General features: G+C 40.8%; 1 protein-coding gene across 1 annotated transcript in view; it reads left to right on the top strand.

Moving 5' to 3' along the window:
- The first annotated feature begins 6,471 nt into the window (after positions 1 to 6,471).
- The window catches only part of ntrk3a (neurotrophic tyrosine kinase, receptor, type 3a), a 182,832-nt gene continuing 166,645 nt past the window's right edge, over positions 6,472 to 22,658 (top strand). The window contains exon 1 of the mRNA XM_034141125.1: positions 6,472 to 7,090. Coding sequence (XP_033997016.1) covers positions 6,813 to 7,090 — 278 coding nt within the window. The 5' untranslated portion in view covers positions 6,472 to 6,812. The remainder of the gene's footprint in view (positions 7,091 to 22,658) is intronic.

Genomic DNA, 22,658 nt, shown 5'->3' with positions numbered 1-22,658 from the left:
ATTTTCTTCCTACGTTGTACCTCTGGCCCACTACAATTCAGAGGTAAATTGTATACTTTTACTCCACTACATTTATATAACACCTTTAGTTACTTTACAGATGTGGATGAATGATGTGAAATATAATCAAGTGTTAAATCAGACTTTAGTTCCACCTGGAGTAAATTCACAAGCTACCCTGCAGTATACAAAGTCATTCAAACTAGCTGCACCTTTACCAGCTTTGAGAACACTTTCATGATCAATCATTATAATCAAACATATATTGTATGATTCTGAAATTGGCCAATTTTCACAGTGAGTTTACTTTCGGTACTTTAAGTATATTTTATGCTACAATAAGTGCAAAACCATAAAGATTAAAACTCAGAACAACAAGGAAAGTGCAGATATGTTCACTTCTAGAAAGATCATGCCATAGTAAGTGCTGGTTAATTAGTTATAAGGCCTAAATTAACTCAAAAAGTGCTTGGTGTTTTTTTGGTGTTTTCTTTTTCAGCAATAATGTGATTGCCAAGGTACAATCAAAATAGTGACCAGCTGCATTTACCTGCTCCATCACAGCTGCAGATGGTTCTTAATCCTAGGCATTGCCAGAAACCCAGTTGTGGCTAATCCATTTATAGATACGGTTACTGCCAAAGCTACTGTCCATGAGGCCTTGATCACCAATCTAGTTGATCGACAGGCTAAACCTACCTGCCAGTCGTTGATAGGGGAGAAAACATTGGTCCTCCCTGAACAAGGTCTCCATCTGGATCATGGTTGCCATCAGGGGTCAAAGGCCAGTGTAATTTACCCTCCCTGGCATCGGTAAGAAATCCATCTCCCTCCTCCATCTCTTTACCAAACTCTGGCCCTGGGAGTTTAACTGCGACCACATCATACCAATCCTGGCTTCCTTATAGCAGGTACCTGTTGCTTTGAGAATCAATTTAAAGATGTTATAAAAGACTTACTGTTACAACCCCTCCATTTCTGCCCCGTGTGTCTGCTTCTCTCCGCTGGCAGCAGTCAGGGAGGGTCATTAGGCTAATGTGGGGACACTGTGATGGTCTCCACAGAAGATATCAATACCAGTCAATGCTCACTGTCTGTCCTGCCTCCAGGATCCATACGTTGCTTGCTTTTACTTTTCTCATCTCTTTGGCACATTATATGAGCTGGTATTTGACTTTTAAAAGCCTTGTAAGGCTTGGCCTTAAGTTTTCTTCCGACCCCTCTTTCTATTGCCCTATGTCTCACCCCACACCCTGAGATCCTCTGATGCATCGCTCATGGTCCTACCAAAGGTCCAGATCCAAACGCAAAAGGGACTTCTGGACTTTGAAATAACCTGTCTGAGGAGACCAGGGGCCGGAAACTGTTTCTGGTCTGGACTGTGTCACTTTTAAAAACCTACTTTTGATTTGATTAATTGTTCTATTTGAATATCTGTGGGTTTTTTGGGGGGGTGTTCAAGGGAAAGTACTAGAGAACAAGGTCGCTGTCTACGCACCACAGTTCACGTGAATTAACGATACGCCTTGCTAACCAAGCTAGCTAGTTATAGCACTAGCTGTTGACTTAGGGTTTGCTATGCTAACATAACCTACCCTGTAGCCAACACCACACAGAATGAGTGTTGGATGGGAAAAACCACAAACTGGTGGGTTTGTTATTCTCGAAGGCTGAAACACAACGATCTGTCTGAGGAGGATTTTAATGACCCTTTAGCGCACAAATGTGCTTAGCATATGACATCTGGCTTTCATGTTACTAGATTGCTTTTGTGCTAAGTTGCACATTTGAGCTGAAAGTAATGGTAAAAACAAAGCTTGTGTCGAAAATAGTGTTCCAAGGCAAAAACATTATACTCTGCTATTACAACTTTAATATTGTTTTCTAAGATTGCTCTATCATTCCTATCAATCGAATTGTATGTCACTGTGTTCTCATTTCTTTAGAAAGACAGCCGAGATATAAGAACATGGTGACAGTACTGAAAGGGCTATGTGCAGTGAAAGTGAAGTACAATACAAAGTTTTTTCTCTAAAAGGAAACTTTGGACTTACACATCCTCCGTCAGGCTTTGAAGGCGGCACATTGACCGTGAGATTCTCACAATGACACTTTTACAAACCACATATATTCTTTAACACAGGAAAAAACTAATTTATAACTGATAACATAAACCTGCATTGAGCTTAAGCCACTGCTGAAAAATGCTTGACAAGTCGATGAAAGGTTGTTGTTATAGACATGGAACAGACACCTGCTGCTTTTAGATGGCTGCATATCATGAGATGCATTGAGTTATCCGGTACCAAAGTTGGCCGCACTTTGTTTTGGTGTTTGCCCGTGAATCCACATCTTAATAGTTTGCTCTCTGTCTGCGTATCTGCCTCTGCTCCATTTTCACCCCTGATGTAGACCATGGTGATGGTGCTGGTCGCTTTATCTGTCTCCCTAGTCTCTGTCTCTATTGAAGCTACTATTAATATTCTTGGTGCCAAGAGGATAAATTCCAAAGACGCACTAATGGATTTTGTTGGCCTATAGGGGTCTGCAGAATAAGCTGTAAAGAGATAATTAACACATTGTGATGTTGACATATTGTTAGTGTGATTGTGTTAGTAAACTGTTGTCTTTTCACGCATCCAGCTAACACAGCAACATTACCATTCGCTTGGAGTGCTGTTCGTGTCCTCCTGATGTCCATGGGTGTACTGTAATTGTCTAAGGACTGAGGGAAACTTCTTCCCAGTGTACAAAAAGGAAATGTTAATCCTCTAAAAGTGTATTTTATCAATACTGGTTCAAGCTTGTTCTTATTTGTGTTTGTTTAAAGCTCCCATGTCATGCTTTTCCGGTTATTACCCGTCCCCTTGTGTGTTATGAAGGTTTTTATGCATGTAAACGGTGTGCAGAGTCAAAACCCTCAAAGTACACCCTGTAGCGAGTAAAACTCTAACACAGAAAATACCTCCCCAAAACGCCTCGTTGGAGATACGTCACTGCCCATTTGATTCTTCCGGGTACCGCCTGATGTCATGCGGTACCCGGAACGAAATGGACCAATCCCGAAGAGCTATGGCCACACCAGCAGCGGCGTGTTCCTCCTCCAGAGGTTCGAAGAACCGGCATTTCACAGACGAAAGCTTCCAAAACATTGCCCAATTTGAGGCCGGATATGCACAGCTTGTTTGGACCGTTTGGAGCAGGGGAAGATCCGGGTATACAACCTGTAAGTTTGCATTGTTATTTGTGTATTTATCAAACAAGACTGTTTAAATGTGTAAACTGTGTTGGACTGCTAAGCCATTGACACAGTGCTAACTGTGCTAACTAAGTTGCTAGAGTTTCCATATATCAACTCTAATATCAGCAGATGGCCTTGCATACATGTATCTCATAGCAGGAGAATGTCTGCATTCACACACAAAATACCTATTGACAGTATACTCCGGGTGATTTGCCGTGCGGTCAGTCGCGAAACGTAATTACATTATAGCTGGCGTAGCGTGTATGCAACCGATCTAACACACGGAGCTAGAGCTAGATTTGGTCGGAAAAACATTTTTGTGATGCTACGTTGCTAGCGTTTAAATATATCAACTACAATGTCAGCAGATGGCCTTACATGTTTGTCATGGCAGGAGAATGTCTGCAGTCACACACACGGAATACTCATACAGTATAGTCCGGGTGATTTACCGTACATTGTGACAGTACATATACGGCATGTAGCTAACGAGGCTAGCTGTATGCTAGCGCAAAACAATGTATTCATGCAAGTTACATTGTATGGTAGCAGAATACCCGTATACGATTGCAATTATAAACACGTTATTGCTAGCCTAATATGAACCACTAGCTTTTGTTTATAGTAGTTTTATTACACTGCATTATAGTTGCCTTTCCTCCAAGCTAACGTTCATATCGTGTTAGCTACCAAGGTAAACAAAGCTAGGTTAGCATATTAGCAGGCAAGCTGTTCATTACACTACTACTAACGAATCTAAAACAACTAAGTTTCTCTAATATTTTGTGATTTGCATTTGATTTCGTCCAGCCAGATCCTGGCGGACAATCCATGACGGGGACGGGACTTCTACTACTACTGAGGCCTCGTGCTAAAAGGCACCGCACCGCACCGGCTGTGCGCAGGCAAGAGGAGGAGGAATGGATGATATACCGTGTGTATATGTATATTTATGTTCATTTTGTACATTTCTAAAAATAAAGTTTAATGGAAATACTTAGTAGGCCTATCCTTTCTTCCCTGAATTCATATATTAGCAAACCATGATTTGATTTCTCATCAAACAGTAGTAGTTTATTACAGGTAAAAATAACTTACTCTTTGTTATGTCGGCTCGTAGGCCACAACGGAAAGGCAAGGAGACATACACGAGTTTACAAAACCACGGCACATTTATTGTGGTAAATGCAGAGATAGGTGGTCGAGGGGAGAGGGTCGCTCAGTTCGTCCTTCTGCAGCCGCTTTGGAGAGAGACTCCGGGTCGCTGGGATTAATAGCACCGGCTACGGAGGTGTCCGTGATCGCGCTGATTACCCTCTTCAGCTCCACCCCACCGTAAGCCCTGCAACACACCTGCACAAAGGCCCTGGGGCCGTCACACTCTTCTATAACAACAGTTGTAGGTTCAGTTCGGTTAGTTAGTATAAAATATCAGCTGTACCATTACACTGATGTTCCCCGAAAAAAGCGGGCGGAGCCTCTCTGGTGGTTGACTAATCAGAACAGAGTGGCCGAGCTGACCAATCGGAGCACACTAGGCTCACAGGGAGGGGGGGGCAAGAGCTCCAACGAGTCGTTTAGTGGAGAAAGTGAATACTGCTGAATACACATGCTTGACAGAGATGCTGTATGCGAAACCAATGTGAGTTTGGAAAATTGCACAGTATAAATCTATTTTAGTATACCTCAACAATGTAATTATGATCAGTGGAAATGGCCATGACATGGGCCCTTTAATAAACCTTGGGTTGAGGCCAAATGGATTGTACTAAGGGTAATAGCGTCCCTCAAAAGTAACTAAAGATTCTATCTATGTGGCTATAGGCTCCAACAACTTTAAAATAGCAAAGGTGGGAAGTAACTAAGTACATTTACTCAAGTGCTGTACTTAAGGACAATTTTGAGATACTTGTACTTTACTTGAGTATTGGCAATGTATGCTACTTTGTACTTCTATCCCACTACAATCAGAGGTAAATCTTGTACTTTTACTCCACTACATTTATTTAATACCTTTAGTTACTTTACTGCTTTGGATTTCCACCTGGAGTAAATTCACAAGCTACCCTGCAGTATACAAAGTCATTCAAACAAGCTGCACCTTTACCAGCTTCGATAACACTTTAATGATCAATCATTATAAAACATATAATATTCTGAAATGGGCCAATCTGCACAATGACTACTTTTACTTTTGGTACTTGAAGTATATTTGGATGCTAATACTTTTGTAATTTTACTTGAGTAACATTTTTGAATGCTGGACTACTATCAGAGTATTCCTACACTATGTACTTCTACTTTTACTCAAGTACAAGATCTGAGTACTTCTCGCCCTCGGAGGATGTTGTAAAATTTGAAATGGCCCTTGAGAGGAAAAAGGTTCCCCACCCCTGGTCTACATCAATGTGTGAGCATCTTAACAGAGGTGTGTGATAATGATGTACCATGCTCAAGACTTCAGGTAAAACACATGGAGCTTAATTGTTGTTCGTAGTGTTCCTAGCACTTTGCATGGCTACGATATGTTTACAATGTATCACTGCTGTTTTTATGAATGAATAGAATCACCATCTTGTCTTTTTTAATATCGAATATATATATATGTGCATGTTATGTCAATTTGGTGAAGATGTTTCTTCATTTGCATGTGTTTTGGCACATTTGTGTTATTATATTTGCATGGTTTCTCCTAATGTATGGTTATTTGCTTGCCCCTGTTGACCACCGTAGAAAACAACTAAGAAAAAAAAATAAGCTGGCCCCCAGAAAAAGGCACTGTGTGGACACAGGCCCTCAGGGGCTCTGTCCAGCTGCTAATGTTCATAAACACACTGACAGGAATCAGGATGTATGGTGCTGGACATGATGTGGGATGGCAGCAGACACAACTGAAAAGTGTGTGTAGGGGGAGGGGATAAACGTACATTATTTTCTGTGGGGTCACTCACTACCAACAAAAGCGCGTGTGCGTCCCTCTGTGTGCGTGCGTCCGTGTCAGTTTCCACTCCGTCCGGTAGGTGGGACTTAAAGCTCGGAGGATGGAGTCTAGCTCTCTCTCTCACATCCCTATCTCTCTCTATGTCTCTCCACCATCCCCCCAGCCGGGTACCAGCAACAGCGTTAGAGAGAGAGAGAGAGAGGTGAAGAGATGGAGAAGGAGGGATGACATAAAGCGATGCAGAGAGAAGAGGAGAAGAGAAGAGAAAAAGGGGAATGCGCTCAGATCTCTTCATGTCATGGACTTGGAATATATTCGGGATTTCTCCGTTTTCCTGCTCCGCGGTGAATTTTCTTAACGCGCAGGAGAGCCGTGACTGGCATCATCAAAACCTCTGACATACCCACACACACATTCACACACACACTCCCCCACACATATGGATACGCACGGACTCAAAAGGAGATATGATTTTTCTGTTATTTAACAATCCATTGAGCGAAATAGGATCAGAACACCGGTTACGCATTCACACACCCACGTACGCGCTATGATCAGGAGGATTTGAGGCATTTTTTCCTTTGCTGCAAAGTTGCGAAGAAATCTGGGTACTTGAATCGTGACAGCATGGATGGATTTGGCGCGTTGTTTGGCGCATTCGACGTCCGTCGCCCTCCCAGGATATTGTGCAGCTGGAAGGTCTTTTTTCTGCTCAGCGTCTTTTTTCACAACTACCTGAGCTCCTTGCTGGACTGTCCGCCCACCTGCACCTGCTCGCCCACGGAGATCTTCTGCAATAAGTCCGACAACAGCAGGTTCTTCCCGCTGCTGTCCTTCCAGGGCACCGGCAGCGGGGGGAACAGCACCGGGAGCATCGAGGACCTTTTCCAGAACATCACCTCCATGTAAGTGCCTCTGCTGCTGCTGCGTTAAAATGTCTGGAAGATGTCCTACAGCTGTGTGTCGGCGGGTTTAATTATAGCTACTTGTGGAAATGTACAGAATTTCTTTAAATCACTAGCATTCAGGAGTAGAAAAACTTCCCATAATTATCTGTGGATTAGAGAAAATACTTTATGGGATTATGATCCATAGCATATGGGCCAGAATCAACATGATGTCAGTGATGAGGAAGGTCCCATATATGGGCAATAAGGAGAAAATACATGCTTTAAGATGTGCACATTTTTGTGGAATTGTGGTGGGAAATTCCCCCAAAAATAATTTAAATATTCACTATACTCTATGCTCAATATTTGTGGAATTAACTGGTGTCAATCAGGGTCTCATTTAAAATCTTAAACTTTATCAGTGATACATTGAGCCATGAACATGAAAAAACATTTGCTAAATCAAGAACATTTCATAACAGGTCAAACTAGACCATTATGTTTGTAGTCTGCGATCAAACATGTAGGACAAAGTTAAAAGTTTCTCAATTTATAACGAGAAAGTCACAGTAAACCCTTCTTCGTTCTTTAGTTTTGTCTATATCCATATGTTTTTTGTACCTGTGTACAGTTCACTGGTCTATATTCTGTATGACCGGCTCAACAAGTCCTGTACATTGCCCTGAGCCATAATGCACCCACCTTTTACCCTTACTAAAAGTTTTAAATACCTTAACGTTATCTTATTTTTGCATTTAACTTCAACGTAAAGTAAGGCTTCTTCAAACTCAGAAGCTTTATCATTAACGACAATTAAGTTAGTAATCTTCTCATTCCACGTACATTTCATGTGAATTGTTTAAGAAGGATATAATGGTCAGAAATGGTTTCCCATGTCATGGTAGAACATTCAATGAGATGATATTTATGCAAAGGTATGGCAATAAGCTCGGCGACATCCTAAAGCCGGTCAAAGATCTGAAGTAGTGCGAGCGGGCTCAGATGTTAGAGTAGTAGAAACCCACATTTTTGCTTTGCATTTCTATTTATGTGTTACTATGGAGAGAAATGGAGAATAGATTTAGTAATAATGACAAACAAAGGGGCATTCATTTGAACGGTGCCACTGTGCTAAGAACTAAGGCTTGACACATGGTCTCTAACAAGAAACTGCGAGAAATCGTATTTTGCTTTCCAAAGGATATTTCTCTCAATTTATACAATATGAGTTTCTTTAAATACAATTACATTCTTAAGTAACCTGAAGAGGGTTAGCCTTTCTACCTAAAACGAGTTACGGGAAGATGATTTGACAGGCCCAGAAAAACATATCCCTATATTGTTCCTTTAAACATCATTGTAACTCTTCCCCGTCCCTTGCCGCAGTGTCTCCCTAATACCTTTATTTTCTCCTTTGATGACAGAGAACATTTCAGCCTGAGAGGTAATAAGCCCAGATATCTCCAAATAGCTTTTTCATTGGATGATAAAAGCAGTCATGACTCAGCTGCTCATAAGCACATCTCTAAGTCTAAATGTCAGTTTTCTTTTCTGGGATGAACTGTCAACCAGTCATTGAAATACCCGCGAAGATTCCTGGGTGGGCTCTGAATACAAACCCCCGCAGACCCAAATCACTTTAGATATCCTTTTTACTTTGAGAGACCCAGCAGGCGGAACTTCTCACAAGAAATGGTCTTTTCTTCAGATGGGAATAGACCAGAAAGACAACACAACTGTTAAATATCAGGGATTTCCAAGGATATTTTAGTAGCGTTGAGATACATTTGTGTCAAGATATCTTTATGAACAATCTGGCGGTGTCTATAAAGGTTGATCGAGTCCATCTGACATGTCACATCTCCTCGTATGTGTGTGTGTGTGTGTGTGTGCCCTCTTGTGGGATATTCCTCATCCATCATGTGTCACCTGACTAGGAAGTGATCAGCGTTCAAGACCAGAAGTTGTGTCAGAACTGAATTCATTAAGTAACACTGAATAATACACTTGTGGTTGATATATCAGGCATTTCCATAAAGTCACTCAGTTACAAAACAAGATAACCAATGAAATGCAGCAGTAAACACAACACGAGGCATCCAGACTTGGACAAAGTGCTTAACAACCAAACAAATGAGGTTTCCATTGAAAAACTGGAAATAAAATCGTTTCTGAGGCAGCTTTAGGGCAACTTTGACTGAATTTACGGCCATATGAGGAGGGACTTATCATCAAGTTGTTATATCCGATTGAAGAAATCAGTTAAAAGACATATTACTTATAACACCAGCGTTAGAACGTCTGCTAAGTTACAATCATTTTGGATGTTTCTGTGGTTTTACTATCCTGTGCGCAGTTTTGCAAGATGAGCTGGTGTTTAAACTCATAACTGCTAAATTGGTTCATCTTGTAAACCTAGAATTGGAGTGGTCACATTAATCTGGACATCAGAGCCATTTTGACATTAAAGGAGAGGTGTCATGGCCATTTCCACTGATCATAATTCCATTGTTGAGGTATACTAAAATAGATTTATACTGTGCATTTTTCCAAACTCACATTGGTTTCGCATACAGCATCTCTGTAAAGTGTGTGTATTCAGCAGTATTCACTCTCTCCACTAAACGGCTCGTTGTAGCTCCAATAGCTCCAGCCCCCACCCTCCCTGTGAGCCCAGTGTGCTCTGATTGGTCGGGACGTTGTGAATCGCGCTGAGCTCTGTGGAGGTGTGGTTTCCTTGTTTATATATAGCGATACACAGCCAAACTCATCCTGAGCACACACAAACTCACATCCGAAGTAAAAACAATAAGTGTGGCTTGATATTGAGTAAGAAAAAGGTTGATAAACGCTGTGAGAATGGGTCTGCAGAGAGAATTTCACCGCGATCCCAACTGTCTGTTATCAGCCTGCAGCCAGGGAGGAGAAATCAGCAGAGCTGCCTGCACTGAGTGTGTGTGTGTGAGGAAGTCCGTCAATCAGCGGGGGCTTAACGTAACGGCTCCGCGGACGTAACGTAACGGCTCCACGGATTGGTCCATTTGGTTCCGGGTACCGCATGACAATATCACGTCATAGCTCTGGGCGTGGCTACTGGGTATCCACACGTCACAATGCCCAGGAAGAACATGAGAAAGTTCCAACGAGGCATTTTGGGGAGGTCTTTTCTGTGTTAGAGTTTTACTCCCTACAGGGTGTACTTTGAGGGTTTGTGACTCTGCACACCGTTTACATGCATAAAAACCTTCATAACACACAAGGGGACGGGTAATAACCGGAAAAGCATGACACCTCTCCTTTAACATTATGAGTGGAAAAGCCGTCACTTTTAACAGACGATCCCAAATCATGATGGCGTGTTATCCCAAAATGTGCCGGTGTCACATCTGTTGAATGCATTCTGAATACAGATGAAGCTGAAATAAGGTTTAAGAAGTGTGACTTAGACGAATGAAGTGAACATCTCCGTCGTCTTTGCTGTCTTAAATCATTGCAGATGTTTTATCCCCCCGCCACACCTCAGCAATGAAACACTTCAGCAGGACTTCGGAACAAAGAGTAGATCGTGATCTTTTACAGCGATCCATTACTCTTCGGGTAATCAGTCATTTAGTAGAGCTGATGGTCCATGATCTTGGGTTCAAATCCGGCCGGCAGTGCCTTTACGCAAGTCATAATATTCTCTAGTTTCCAATACATTAAACTAATGTAACTACGACCCACAGAAAAACAAATAGAGCTTTGAGACATATCTTTAGTATCAGACACAGCTTCATTTCACAGTAGGGACATTGAAAACCCTCCAAAAGGAATGATTGATTACCCATGACTTTCCAGGAGGTCATTCATAATTTAGTTCATACTAATCAGGAGCTAGTAGCTGTTAGACTGCTCCTTTGTACCTTACCCTACTAACAATGTTGGAAATTGGAAGTCTGAAAGCAAGGTATACCTTTCCAGTGACATAAGCTGACGGGCAAAAATGGCTTTATTGCGTCATGGTAACGTCTGTGTGAAATGAGGGACTGTATGACTCCGGCTTCACCTCACCGAGTGTGCTTTGGTTGCGTGAAAGTAGAAAAGGAGGTTGAAAGGGTGTCAAGATTGAAGATGACATTTCTTTTTTCTGCACCTTGTAGTCATGTGTGTGCATGAATGTCTTTTTCTGCTCGGAGGGAAATTCCAACAACATTTCAGCCAGCTCTCAGAAGCTGTAGTCCATCAGTATTCTCTTTCCAATTCTCTTAGTTAGTCTGCAAAACACACACTCGCACACACACTGTTTCTACATGTCAGTTTTCCATCTCCCGCTGCATCCTGCATCTCAACAACACCTGCGGTCCGAGTGCTTTAGATGTGAGCTGTCGCTTCCTTGAAAAGCAGAACCCAACCCTTCTTCCCCTTTTTTCTGTCTGTGTGAATTCAAGCTTGTTGCTGATCACAGTGAAATGAACCCAATCTTTATTCTCACCCGCAGTGACTCATAAGAGAGGGAAACGCAGGGTCTGCAGAGTGCATGGGGATGTGCACTGCCTAAACTGACTGTATATCACAGTAAAGACCGTACTGTGGGACAGCGTTTCAGTAGAAACAGTCAACTTGTACGGGAAGATTTCAGTGTACCGGATTGGGAGAGCATTTAGCAAATATTACTCAGGACTTCTAGAAGTTTTTAGGGTCAAGGTCGGGTAATAACGGAAATACTGCTAGTGTGTTTACTTGAACTTAGTGCTGACTGTTTACCAATAGCATTATGGATGTTTGAGTTGGATTTTCACCTTCAAGTTTGCCATTGATTTACATGTATTTTAGTACAGTTTTCAAAGAAACTAGTAAGGACTAGAAACTGTCTTTAAAAAATGAAACCTGCTGTATTGTCATGAAACCCACTTCACTTTGATCATAAATTACAATTGGTGCTAAAGGAATATGACGGATTAATGAAAACGTTAACAGATCAAGTCTTGGCAAGAACAACAAACATTTGCCAATTATAGTTTCTCCAATGGGAGGAAGGCTGTTTTTATATCTGTAGAGTAAATATATTTTTGGACATGTATGGACTGCTTGTCTTTCATAACAAATCCTTTAAAGGTGTCTGGCTCTCTGTCTTGTAAAATATGGTTATACAGTATTATTTCAATCAGGATAGACTTCATTTTTAGTTTAAACAACATTTATTGACATGTGCAGGATATGATAGAAATGTAAATAGTCTATGGCGATAAGACCCCAATCCTGATATCGTATATCTTAAGGGGGAAGTGAAGCCGTAAGTACAAAAGGAAACTGCCCCCTGGGTCTAGACACTGGTGGTGAGAGATCCTGATTTGATGAGGTAGTGGGATGAAGAGGATGCTGAAGACATGGATTTGATGAGGAGTGGTCTTTGGATTCAATATGATGACTGCAGGTGGATGGGGAGGAGGTGGGCCACAGCATAAACGCCTGAAATCACAGCTGACTGCTGGAGAGAGGGGAACGATTTTGAAGTTTGACTGCAGCGCGATGATTGGCTGCTGGAGATCATGGCAACATGGAGTTGGTTAAAAGAAGACGCCCATAGTGAGCTGATTAGATGCAGCTGAGGGGTGAATGAATGTCTTCAGCCTGTCTTCCTGACCGTACGCTTTAGCTTCAGTCAGGCCAAGTTGGGGGGGGGGCAGTAGCTCGGTCCACTGGGCTTGGTTTGTAACCGGATGGTCAACAGATGGTCCATGGTGTGAATTACGGTATAAACCAAAGAAACCACGGACTGGTAGTTAGAGAGTTGCCAGTTTACCTCCTAGGCAGGGTTGGGAGGGTTACTATCAAAATGTAATCCCTTACAATCACTAGTTACCTGTAAACAATTTAATCAGTAACCTAATCTAAGTAAACCAATATAAAAGTAATGTGACCTGATTACTTTGTTACAATTGGATTACCTCAATATCAAGTGCAATGCAAATGAAAAAACTGCATTTGTAAATTTGTATAATTTACAAATGCTGTTTTAGATGAACACATGATTAGAGGCAAACACAACAACTGTAGCCAACATTTAGTAGCCTAAACGAAAACCAAAAAGAAAATGCAGGCAGAACGTCCGCCTTTATTTTAAAATGTATTGTAACACTGTAATCCTGCCAGTTATACCCCATTTTTTAGAAATTGAACAGTCATCTCATTACATATTTTGAATGTATCTAAGGGAATACAGTTACCTTTTTTTTGTATCCTGATAACGTGATCCTGTTACATGTAATCTGTTACATCCCAAGCCTGCTCCTAGGGAACTGCTGAAGTGTCCTTGAGCAAGGCCATAAACCCCCAACTCATCCTGGGTGATAAAACAAGCCAGCCCCTCCCTGACACCCCTCCATAAAATACATGTGAACAGTATGTGTTAGATGTGTATTCGTACTGGCCCCTTGTGGGATAATTAAAGTGTGTGTTCTTCAACGTTTTTCACCGTCCTTCTTAAGTTATTGAAGTGTACAAATGGAGTGTTTCTTCTTCTTTTTTCTGGATGTTGAGCGAGGATCCACTCCCCCTGTCCTGCTCATGGCTCTCCCTCTGATTCTGTGTGAAGCCTTTCAGCTGGCAGCAGTCATCACATCACACCACATTAGGATCATACAGCACAGCAACCATTGGAAATGAAATGGGAAAAAACTAGAGCTGAAACTTCTACATTTCCGCCTGCAGGAAACCATCTGTTAGATTATCTTCAAAATATAATAGAAAGAGAAAGAAGAAAGAGATCCGTAATAGGATAGACACCGATTATTTAGAGAGAACAAAACCTCATTTCACTATTAATCCATTTTGCTGCAAGAATGTTTGTAGAAAAAAAGACTGCTGCAGTGATTCCTGTTTCCACCCACCTCTGTGTGGAGGAGAGTACACACTGAGTGCTTGTTTTTCACTAGTCACAGAGAATTTAGTGAAATGAGCAGAGAACCCAGAAAATGAGAGGCACTGCGTGATAAAGAAGCTTTGTTTTTACTTAATGCTTCGAGAAGGAGAATTGGGAGAGCAGCGTGAAAGAGAGAAAGGGAGACAAAGAGAGGTGGTGGAACATAAGAGAAAAGAGATCAAATAAAAAGGAGAAATGGAAACTCTAGGACTGTCAGCACCACAGACATGGACAGCTCCACACACACACACACACACACACACACACACACACACACACACACACACATTTTTTCTTTTCACATTCTTAAACAATCTTTTTTTTTAAGGAATTGAAAAAGTCAGAATCTTCAGTGTTACCCTCTATAACCTTACGGCTTGATACAAAAACAACTTAAGTTTGTGTGTTTATTATCCACGCACAGTATATTCACGGCTCCCACAGCTATTTAATACAGCATTGAAGTCAATAAGATGTCTCCTCATGCTTCATTCCTTCCAGGTTTTGGTCTTTTTCTTGGAGCCTGACGGATATATCGTTACGGCTGGTATAGAGTGGTGCAGGAATGAGTCCTAAAATGTGAAAATAAGTCAGCATTTTACAACTTTCAGTTCCCTTGTCTCAAGGTCAACGTTTTTTGGAACATGTTTTTGGTTCAATGCGTGTAACGTGGTCTGCTGTTAACACAAGCTTAAGAGATGTTCATGTTTTGTTCTTCGACATCATTTTGTTGTAAATACTCCAATCATAAAAGTCTGAAGCTTATATGCCTTAGAATTGTTGATGGCTATCAAGTAGCTAAATAAGACGACTAAACATCATCATGCTGCACATTATCCGCCTTTAGCTTAACGGTGTAACCGGGTCACTCAACCACACAATTAGTCTTTAAACAGGAAGTTAAACTATAACTTTCCTGTTTTGTAAAAAATGGTCTCTGTACCTGTAAACTTAATATCCCTGGGATTTAGACTTTTGTTTTAAAAAAAAAAAAATGAGACGCAAAGACATTTGAGGGCTATTTTTCACTATTATAATATATTTTTGAGATGCCATACCAGGTTAATCTAGCTGTGAAAATAAGTAACGTTTGGAGTTATTCTTTTCTTCAGAAATCCTTCTCTGCCCCTTAATGATACTTTTATCTTTGACTAATGTTGTGGTCATAAACATGGGTTCAAAAGGATGCTCATATTACCTTGTGTTAACATGTATTTATTTGATGAGAAAACTATAAAACACTTGAGTGCAGAACTATGCTGCCTTAAATCCCCCCCCCCTAATATAGTCAGAGTAAGTGATAATGGGATCCTGGCAAAGCTCCATAAACATAATTCAGGAGGAGTGTGTTTATAACTCATGCATTTTTAAACAGCAGAATGCTATAAACTGTGACATTTAACAGTTGAGTGTTTCCTGTTGTGACCTAGCCAGTCACCTTGGCAACATTGTTAAAAAATCAACAACTTCACGCTCCTGTGCCCGATGTGCATGTTATGATAAAATATTCAATAACATTAGCAGCCATTATGTAGGATGTAACATATCAGCTGTGTGTGTGTGTGTGTGTGTGTGTGTGTGTGTGTGTGTGTGTGTGTGTGTGTGTGTGTGTGTGTGTGTGTGTGTGTGTGTGTGTGTGTGTGTGGTGTGTGTGTGTGTGTGTGTGTGTGTGTGTGTGTGTGTGTGTGTGTGGTGTGTGTGTGTGTGTGTGTGTGTGTGTGTGTGTGTGTGTGTGTGTGTGTGTGTGGTGAGTGAGAGAGAGAGAGAGAGAGAGAGAGGACGAGAAAGTATCTGTATGCATGTGAAAAGTGTATATGTACATTTAAAAGCGTACACACAATTATCAGACTGTATGAGGCTATCAAATAACCCAAATGATATCTAACAGTTTCCTGTTGCAGTGCACAATCTGTACCTTCAGCACCTGTTGAACAGGAACTAACACCAACATGAACGCTGGCCTGCTTTTCATCTGTGTGTATCTAACAGAGCTGTTTATGAGACGCATGATGACAGAACGTCAATGCATGAGGATCGATGCAGCGCTCACATCAATATTAAAATGCTGTCAATTATGAAAATGAAAAAGAGTCAATATTTCCTTCGGTAATGCACTAATGCTGTCTGACAATGTCAATAATTTCCGGGATTATGGATCACAAACAGGTCATGAGGATGTGACATGTCAGTGTTCACCAGGCCAAGGTGGACTTTTACTGAAATATCTCTTTGGTTTGATGTCTAGTTTAAAACAACAACTATAACAACCTCTTTGTGGTTTTTCGCCCCGTGGGACTTCATGCTAGCGATGTTACCAGATTATGGACCAAACACTGGACTGTGTGTGTAGGTCCAGCGTTCCATTCAAATAATTGGCAGTTACACATACTGAGTTATTGTGCAGAAGGTGATGATTTGTGGTTTATTGTGTGTGTGTGTGTGTGTGTGTGTGTGTGTGTGTGTGTGTGTGTGTGTGTGTGTGTGTGTGTGTGTGTGTGTGTGTGTGTGTGTGTGTGTGTGTGTGTGTGTGTGTGTGTGTGTGTGTGTGTGTGTGTAAGCGTATGTGTGTGTGTGTGTGTGTAAGCGTGTGTTTGTAGGTTGCACTGATGTATGAATCCTTGCGGTTCATGGCAATGAATCATTTCCCATTGCAGCCCACACATAAAAAGCTCAAACACACACAAACACACACACACACACACACACACACACGCACACACACACACAAACACACACACCGTGCGCTGCAGAGACATTGATTACAGTGTTCCAGTCGGTATCAGCTCAGTGTTCATAATGGAGGATAGTGACACGGATGTAATGTAAAGTCAACCATAAAGCTTACATTAGCCGCTGACTCAATTCTTTGTGTTTTGTTCCACATGGTTAATATATAAAGATGTTAGGTGAGGGGAAGTGAAGGACAGCGCCCCCTGCTGGCTGAGTGTATTCCATCCTTTGTGTTGTTGGAAGTTAATTCACCATCATAATGGATGTGGATAGAACTGTGACCACATGTTGTGTCTCATCAAGCTGTGCTCCTGGGAAATAATCAAACACGCAATGATAGAGTGTTCATCCAATTTGCATCAACCTCAAATTACAATGTGAACAGATCAGACAACATGGCAAGGTCTTAATATAATATATTATAAATATATGAAACACTTATATTTCTATTTTTCCCTGTTTTTTAAATGCTTTTTTCACACATGTTTTTATTATTTAGAAATGAAGGTGAGAAGCTGAGGTGAATTATTGCATAGCTGTGTTTGAATTGTACAGCTTATACTTACAGTTTTCTTCAGTTTGAATGGAGGAGTGTGTTTGTTTCCGGGAGTAGGGTTAGGTTTGTCGAACAGATCTATAAGGTCAGCTCGTTGCAATTGTATACAACATTGTAATGTGTGAGCGAGCAGAGGTCAGGAGCAGCAGCCCCTCCTGGCTAACTATCAGCAGTAGTGAGCTGAACTCTGATCTGAGACGTCTGTAAACCAGATGGTTCCTCTCCACTGGAGTGCTGAAATGTGTCCAATAGGCTCACTTACAAATCAAGGGTTATACAGGTATACTGGAACATATTACTGGCATAGTGTGTTTGTGTGGAGGAGGGTGTGTGGTGTTCAGAGATAAGCCACTGTGTTGTTACTGGGAAAACTGTTCCATCCTTAAAAGTACACGTTGGAGCTCAGAAGGTCAAGTCTGGGCCAGAAAGTTAATTTCGGACATCCTAACCAACATGTTTATCTTCAGTACAGTTGAGTAGCAATTGAGTAGCCATTAGGTTCAAAATAATTAACTCAAGACAATCAGAGTTTGATGCTATAGATTTGTATTCTCTAGAAACGAAAACCTGACTCGGCTACGGAAACCAAAGTAAAGATAAAAACTGTGCTAGTTCTTTTTGTAGTTTGAATGTCTCTGCCCCCACTGTTTTATCTCCACCTTCCTCTATATTATTCTGACAGCTTTTACTATATAATGGTATCCCACCTGGGGGGATCTCGCCCTCTTGGCTTTTTTGCTGAATCATGTACTTTAGAACACGGTGGCTTTCCTTTGCATACACTGATCGACTCTCAGCGCCCAGCATCCTGCAGCAGCTGCCCTCTGTATAACCCCCCCGCAAACTCACACACATTGCATTACTCAATTGCACGATTGTATAACTTAACATTAAACTTGTTCTACTGAACACATTGAATATTTATAGTTATTAATGTATACAAATATAAATCGTGTCAATCACAATTATAATCTCTGGTTAATCACAAGTAATAAAGTACTTAAAGTACCTAAAATACTATCATACATGCAGTGCAACACATTTAGATTCTGTCAGTTCCTTTTGCCTTTTTCTCTGCCATGCAATTCATGGTAAACTGGAATTACGGGGTGGGTGGGGGTTTGTTAAGGTTTCTATAATAATGGCGAGCGTTAACGCGTTATTATTAATTATACGGAACACTTCTTAAAATTGTTGTAGAGATGCCTTAGTGTTGTGCGTTACTGAGGACCTGTAGTGGACCAAAACATATTCACTTATCCGGATTGAATTTATATCGACACCTCGGCTTTGTAACAGAATATTTAGTTTGTTGGCCCCCAACTTTGATACAGACTGCAATATCTTAAGAACTTTACTGAAGTGCTAACACATTTAAAACAGACAATTATGGATCTGTAAGGCTCCGTCCTATTGACCCTCTCCCTTTTCATCTAAACTACAATCCCATCATCCTCAGCTTTACTTTGTTTTTAGTAAGCAAATGTTAGCATGCTAACACACAAAAATAAGATGGTGAAACATTACCTTAAACTGTACATCTGCTGTATGTTAGCATTGTCGTTGTTAGCATTCGGACGCTAGCATTTAGCTCATACACTCCCCTACAAACTAAATATGTTAATATACAATCAAATGTATACAAGAGAATAACTTAAGGACAAGAATAAACACCATTTTATGATTCCGTTTTCAAAGTTCTCAAAGGTGTTATTGTAATCTGCACAATATCCAAAGTGTATTTGCTGGCAATTTAAGTCCCAGGCTTTTCCATCAGTGCAGGTGTAGAAATATAAAACAGAATCTAAAATTAAACACTTCACTGGGTTACAAATCAAACTTCCTTCATAGCAGGACATCCCAGTTTTTGGATAAAAGAGAAATAGAAAATGACAACTTTAGAATTCAACCATAGGTCATGTATTACTCATTATACTAGAAAATGATTCACTTCAAGCCCAACTCTGTATAAACTGCAATGTGTCCCGACAGATATTCGTGAAGCTGTCACACTTTGTGCTCGGCTATAAAAACCTCAGAGAAATGAAGTCCTCCAGCAGCACTTCCTGTCCGCAGCAAAGCCTGATGTCCAGCTCAGTGCAGGGTTGGGAATGAGAGCTCATTCGACTCAGAGCCTGCATCATGTTTGCTACGACACGCCGCTGTAACGCATCCCCGAGAAATGGGTTGTTTAACTCTCGTGGAATTATTTAATTCAAAGTCACACCTGGCAGTCTACTGCAGAATGAGAGGAAATTGAGCCTGGCCTCATGCATACAAACATAATTTCTTCAAGAGAGAAAGGAAGAGGAAGAGTGTATGTAGAGTGAGGCCTCTCCTCCCCTTCACTTCAAATCCCATCAGATGTTTGCTCTTCAACTTTACTTACTGTTTTTATCCTTGAGCAGAACATTGTTCTCGAACACACACAGGCTGCAGTTGATCGATGACTGGACACAAGCTGTTGTCAGAGCAACACGTTCGGAGCCCACAGCTGCATCACAGAGACACTTCAAGGTGAACAATATTCATGATGTCATTTACTTTTCCTTGCAAGCATTGAAAGACATGTTGGAATTTAATATAAGTTGGGAACATGTGAGTTATTGAGGAATAATTATTAATAGATGATGACAATGGTTTGAATGATAGAACTAAAGAGAGACATAACCTCCAATAAACAATCAACTACAAGCAGCTTATTTTAGCTAGTAATACAGATACATTTGAGTATTAGCGAATGTCTGTCATCACACCAATAGACCGAGAAAACATATGTTTATTTCAAACCAACTAACTAGCCTACAATTGGAACAAAACATCTCTCGTCTGTTTAATCAATTACAGATATTATGTAAATCAGATTGTTTACCAAACTCAGATTACTGGAAAGTAGTCATACAAATGTATCTCTATAGCTTTAGTGCATTTAATCAGTTGAATTTTGTGTGAATTTTCCAAAATGCTGACGGCAAATTGTCATGAGATGATGACATAATGTGTGAGTGTGTGTGAGTGTGTGTGTGTGTGTGTGTGTGTGTGTGTGTGTGTGTGTGTGTGTGTGTGTGTGTGTGTTAGTTGCAGTCTAATAACAGTGAACAGAGAAGGCAATTTGTTCAGCTCGAGCCCCTGTTGTGTTGATAAGCCGGTCACACAAACCTCTGTCTGCCACCTCTCCTTCTCTGTCTGGCTCCCAGCCTACCTTAGCTTCCAGTGTGTTCAGATGTAAGCGAACCTGGCTGTAAAACAGCTGAGCCAGCCTGGGCTCACCAGCAGCCTGAAGCAGGCCTGCAGCGTATAAATACATTCATCATTAATGCTCACTGAATCTGGAGAGCATCCATTTTATTTGCTATGCTACATTTCAGATGGTATTCAAACATGATTTCAATACTGGCTGATAACTGGGTAGTGTGTCATTAAATCTCAAAAGGTTTCGCCTTACACATGCTGTTGTCATGACAACATGGTCTTGTGATTGCCTACAGGTCCAATAATACATTCAAACTGCCACTTCAACATAAAAACCTGAAAGGCTATTTCTAGAGGTTATTTTATAACCCTAGTTCTAGGATTAAACATTGCCATTTTGCCATTGTGCTTCAACTTCAGCCAAAGCTTTCCAATTTGGTTCCTCTATGACGTTCCATACTGACATGGGGGGCTCTGTTTAAAAAAAATGTTCAACGTCGACTTTGCTTGTGCCCCACACAGCAATAAGCAATGGGTTGTAAAATGTTCTTTTTTAACTTGTAGTTAAATGCGTTATTTGGTCTCATTAGGGATGTATTCACTTTGCCATGAGCTCTAGCGTGTCCCAATTAAACTCATTTTGTTCTATTTTGGCTTGAAGCGGTCCATGGTTCATCCTGGAGTTTCTCATCTGGGCCAGGACTTGGTTTGTTTGAACACATTCAATTATTCATCTTGAGGAAATTCATACAAACTCCTCAAAACATTCCCAAATAAAATACAAAAGTCCAGCTCAGAATTGTTAAAAAACTTGTAATTTCCTCTCCATTACAAGGGAAATACAAGGGCAATGGTTATCAATTGACATCAGTGTCTTAAATGGGTAAGTCTATCATTTCAGGTTTGAGGACAGTGCAATTCAACACCTAATGCTATGAAAACATACTTTTGAAAAACACCTAAAGACTGAGATTCCGCATTCATATGCAATATATGCAATTCCGATGTTGTTTAGAAACCCTGGCATGCAGATTTAGTCAAATACAATTTTTGTTGAATATGCATAAATAAAACATTTATACGTATGCAAGAAATGACACATTTTTGTCCAAAGCTGTATCGGTTTAGCATAAGGTGGGTATTTATTTAATGGTAAGATGTGTAAGTATCCAAAGAACCCATTTTCATGCAGAACTTCAACCAGGCAGAAGTATAGTGCATATTCAACAGTGGATATTATTATTCACCATAAATGCTTTGAATGTACTTGTTGCCACAACAATGATTGCAAACCGGAAGAAGAAAGAAAAAGCTTTCTGCAACTGGTTTGCCATTCTTCATTATACATGTATAACAATTCACAGCATGAAGTCTTTTCTCTTTGTGAGTCATAAACTGTAACATGATGTTTCAACAATAAATCTTCTTCGTAGCTATAAGCAGGTTAGATATGAACTAGTCTCTGTATACGAGTGGAATTATGTCTCGGGACAAGATATACAGCCCAGGAATTTCAGCTGCTGAGAGAAATAACACACCGAGCCACATTAACAATTCAAAAGCATGTCCTCCATCGTTAACTAAACGTCATGTCAGGTGTCTTTTTTTGGACTCCTTGGAACATTTGTCACCCAGTGAGAGTGACGGATGATACGAAGTGAAGTATGCCCTTATCACATATTCTGTGTTTTCAGCCTTAGTCCTATTCTTATATTACCTCTGCTTCCACAGACTTGGTTTGTAACAGACAACTAGAGAATTAACACTAGGATACACACAGGATCACCATTTGAGCCCTGTGTTCTGTTTTGTGATTAAATGTTGTTCATATTATGGGAATTTACATGTCCCAGTGTCCTATTTTGTGGTTGCCATCATTACACAGGTAGTTGGTGAGAGTGATGGTACGCACATACAAAATACTTTTCAGTCTTAGCAGTTTAGTTGGAGGGTTATTTAAGTAGTTTTACAATTACAGGTTTCCAATTCTGTCATGGTTGTAGCTCTGTAGCTCTGTGTTTGGGTCTAGAAGCGTCTGGGTCTGTTGTCATCTCTTGGTCTGTAACCTACTTGATCTGTTTGCGTCTGTTAGTGCCTGTTGGTCTGTTAGCATCTAGCTCTGTTAGCACCTGTTGGTCTGTTAGCCTCACCGTCTGTTGGCGACTTTTAGCTTGTGATGGTCTGTTAGCGTCTGGGTCTGTTAG

Source organism: Trematomus bernacchii, unplaced genomic scaffold (assembly GCF_902827165.1).
Source record: "Trematomus bernacchii unplaced genomic scaffold, fTreBer1.1, whole genome shotgun sequence".
Lineage (NCBI taxonomy): Eukaryota > Metazoa > Chordata > Actinopteri > Perciformes > Nototheniidae > Trematomus > Trematomus bernacchii.
The sequence above is the reverse complement of the archived record's forward strand: the minus strand, read 5'-3'. Positions and strand labels throughout refer to the sequence as shown.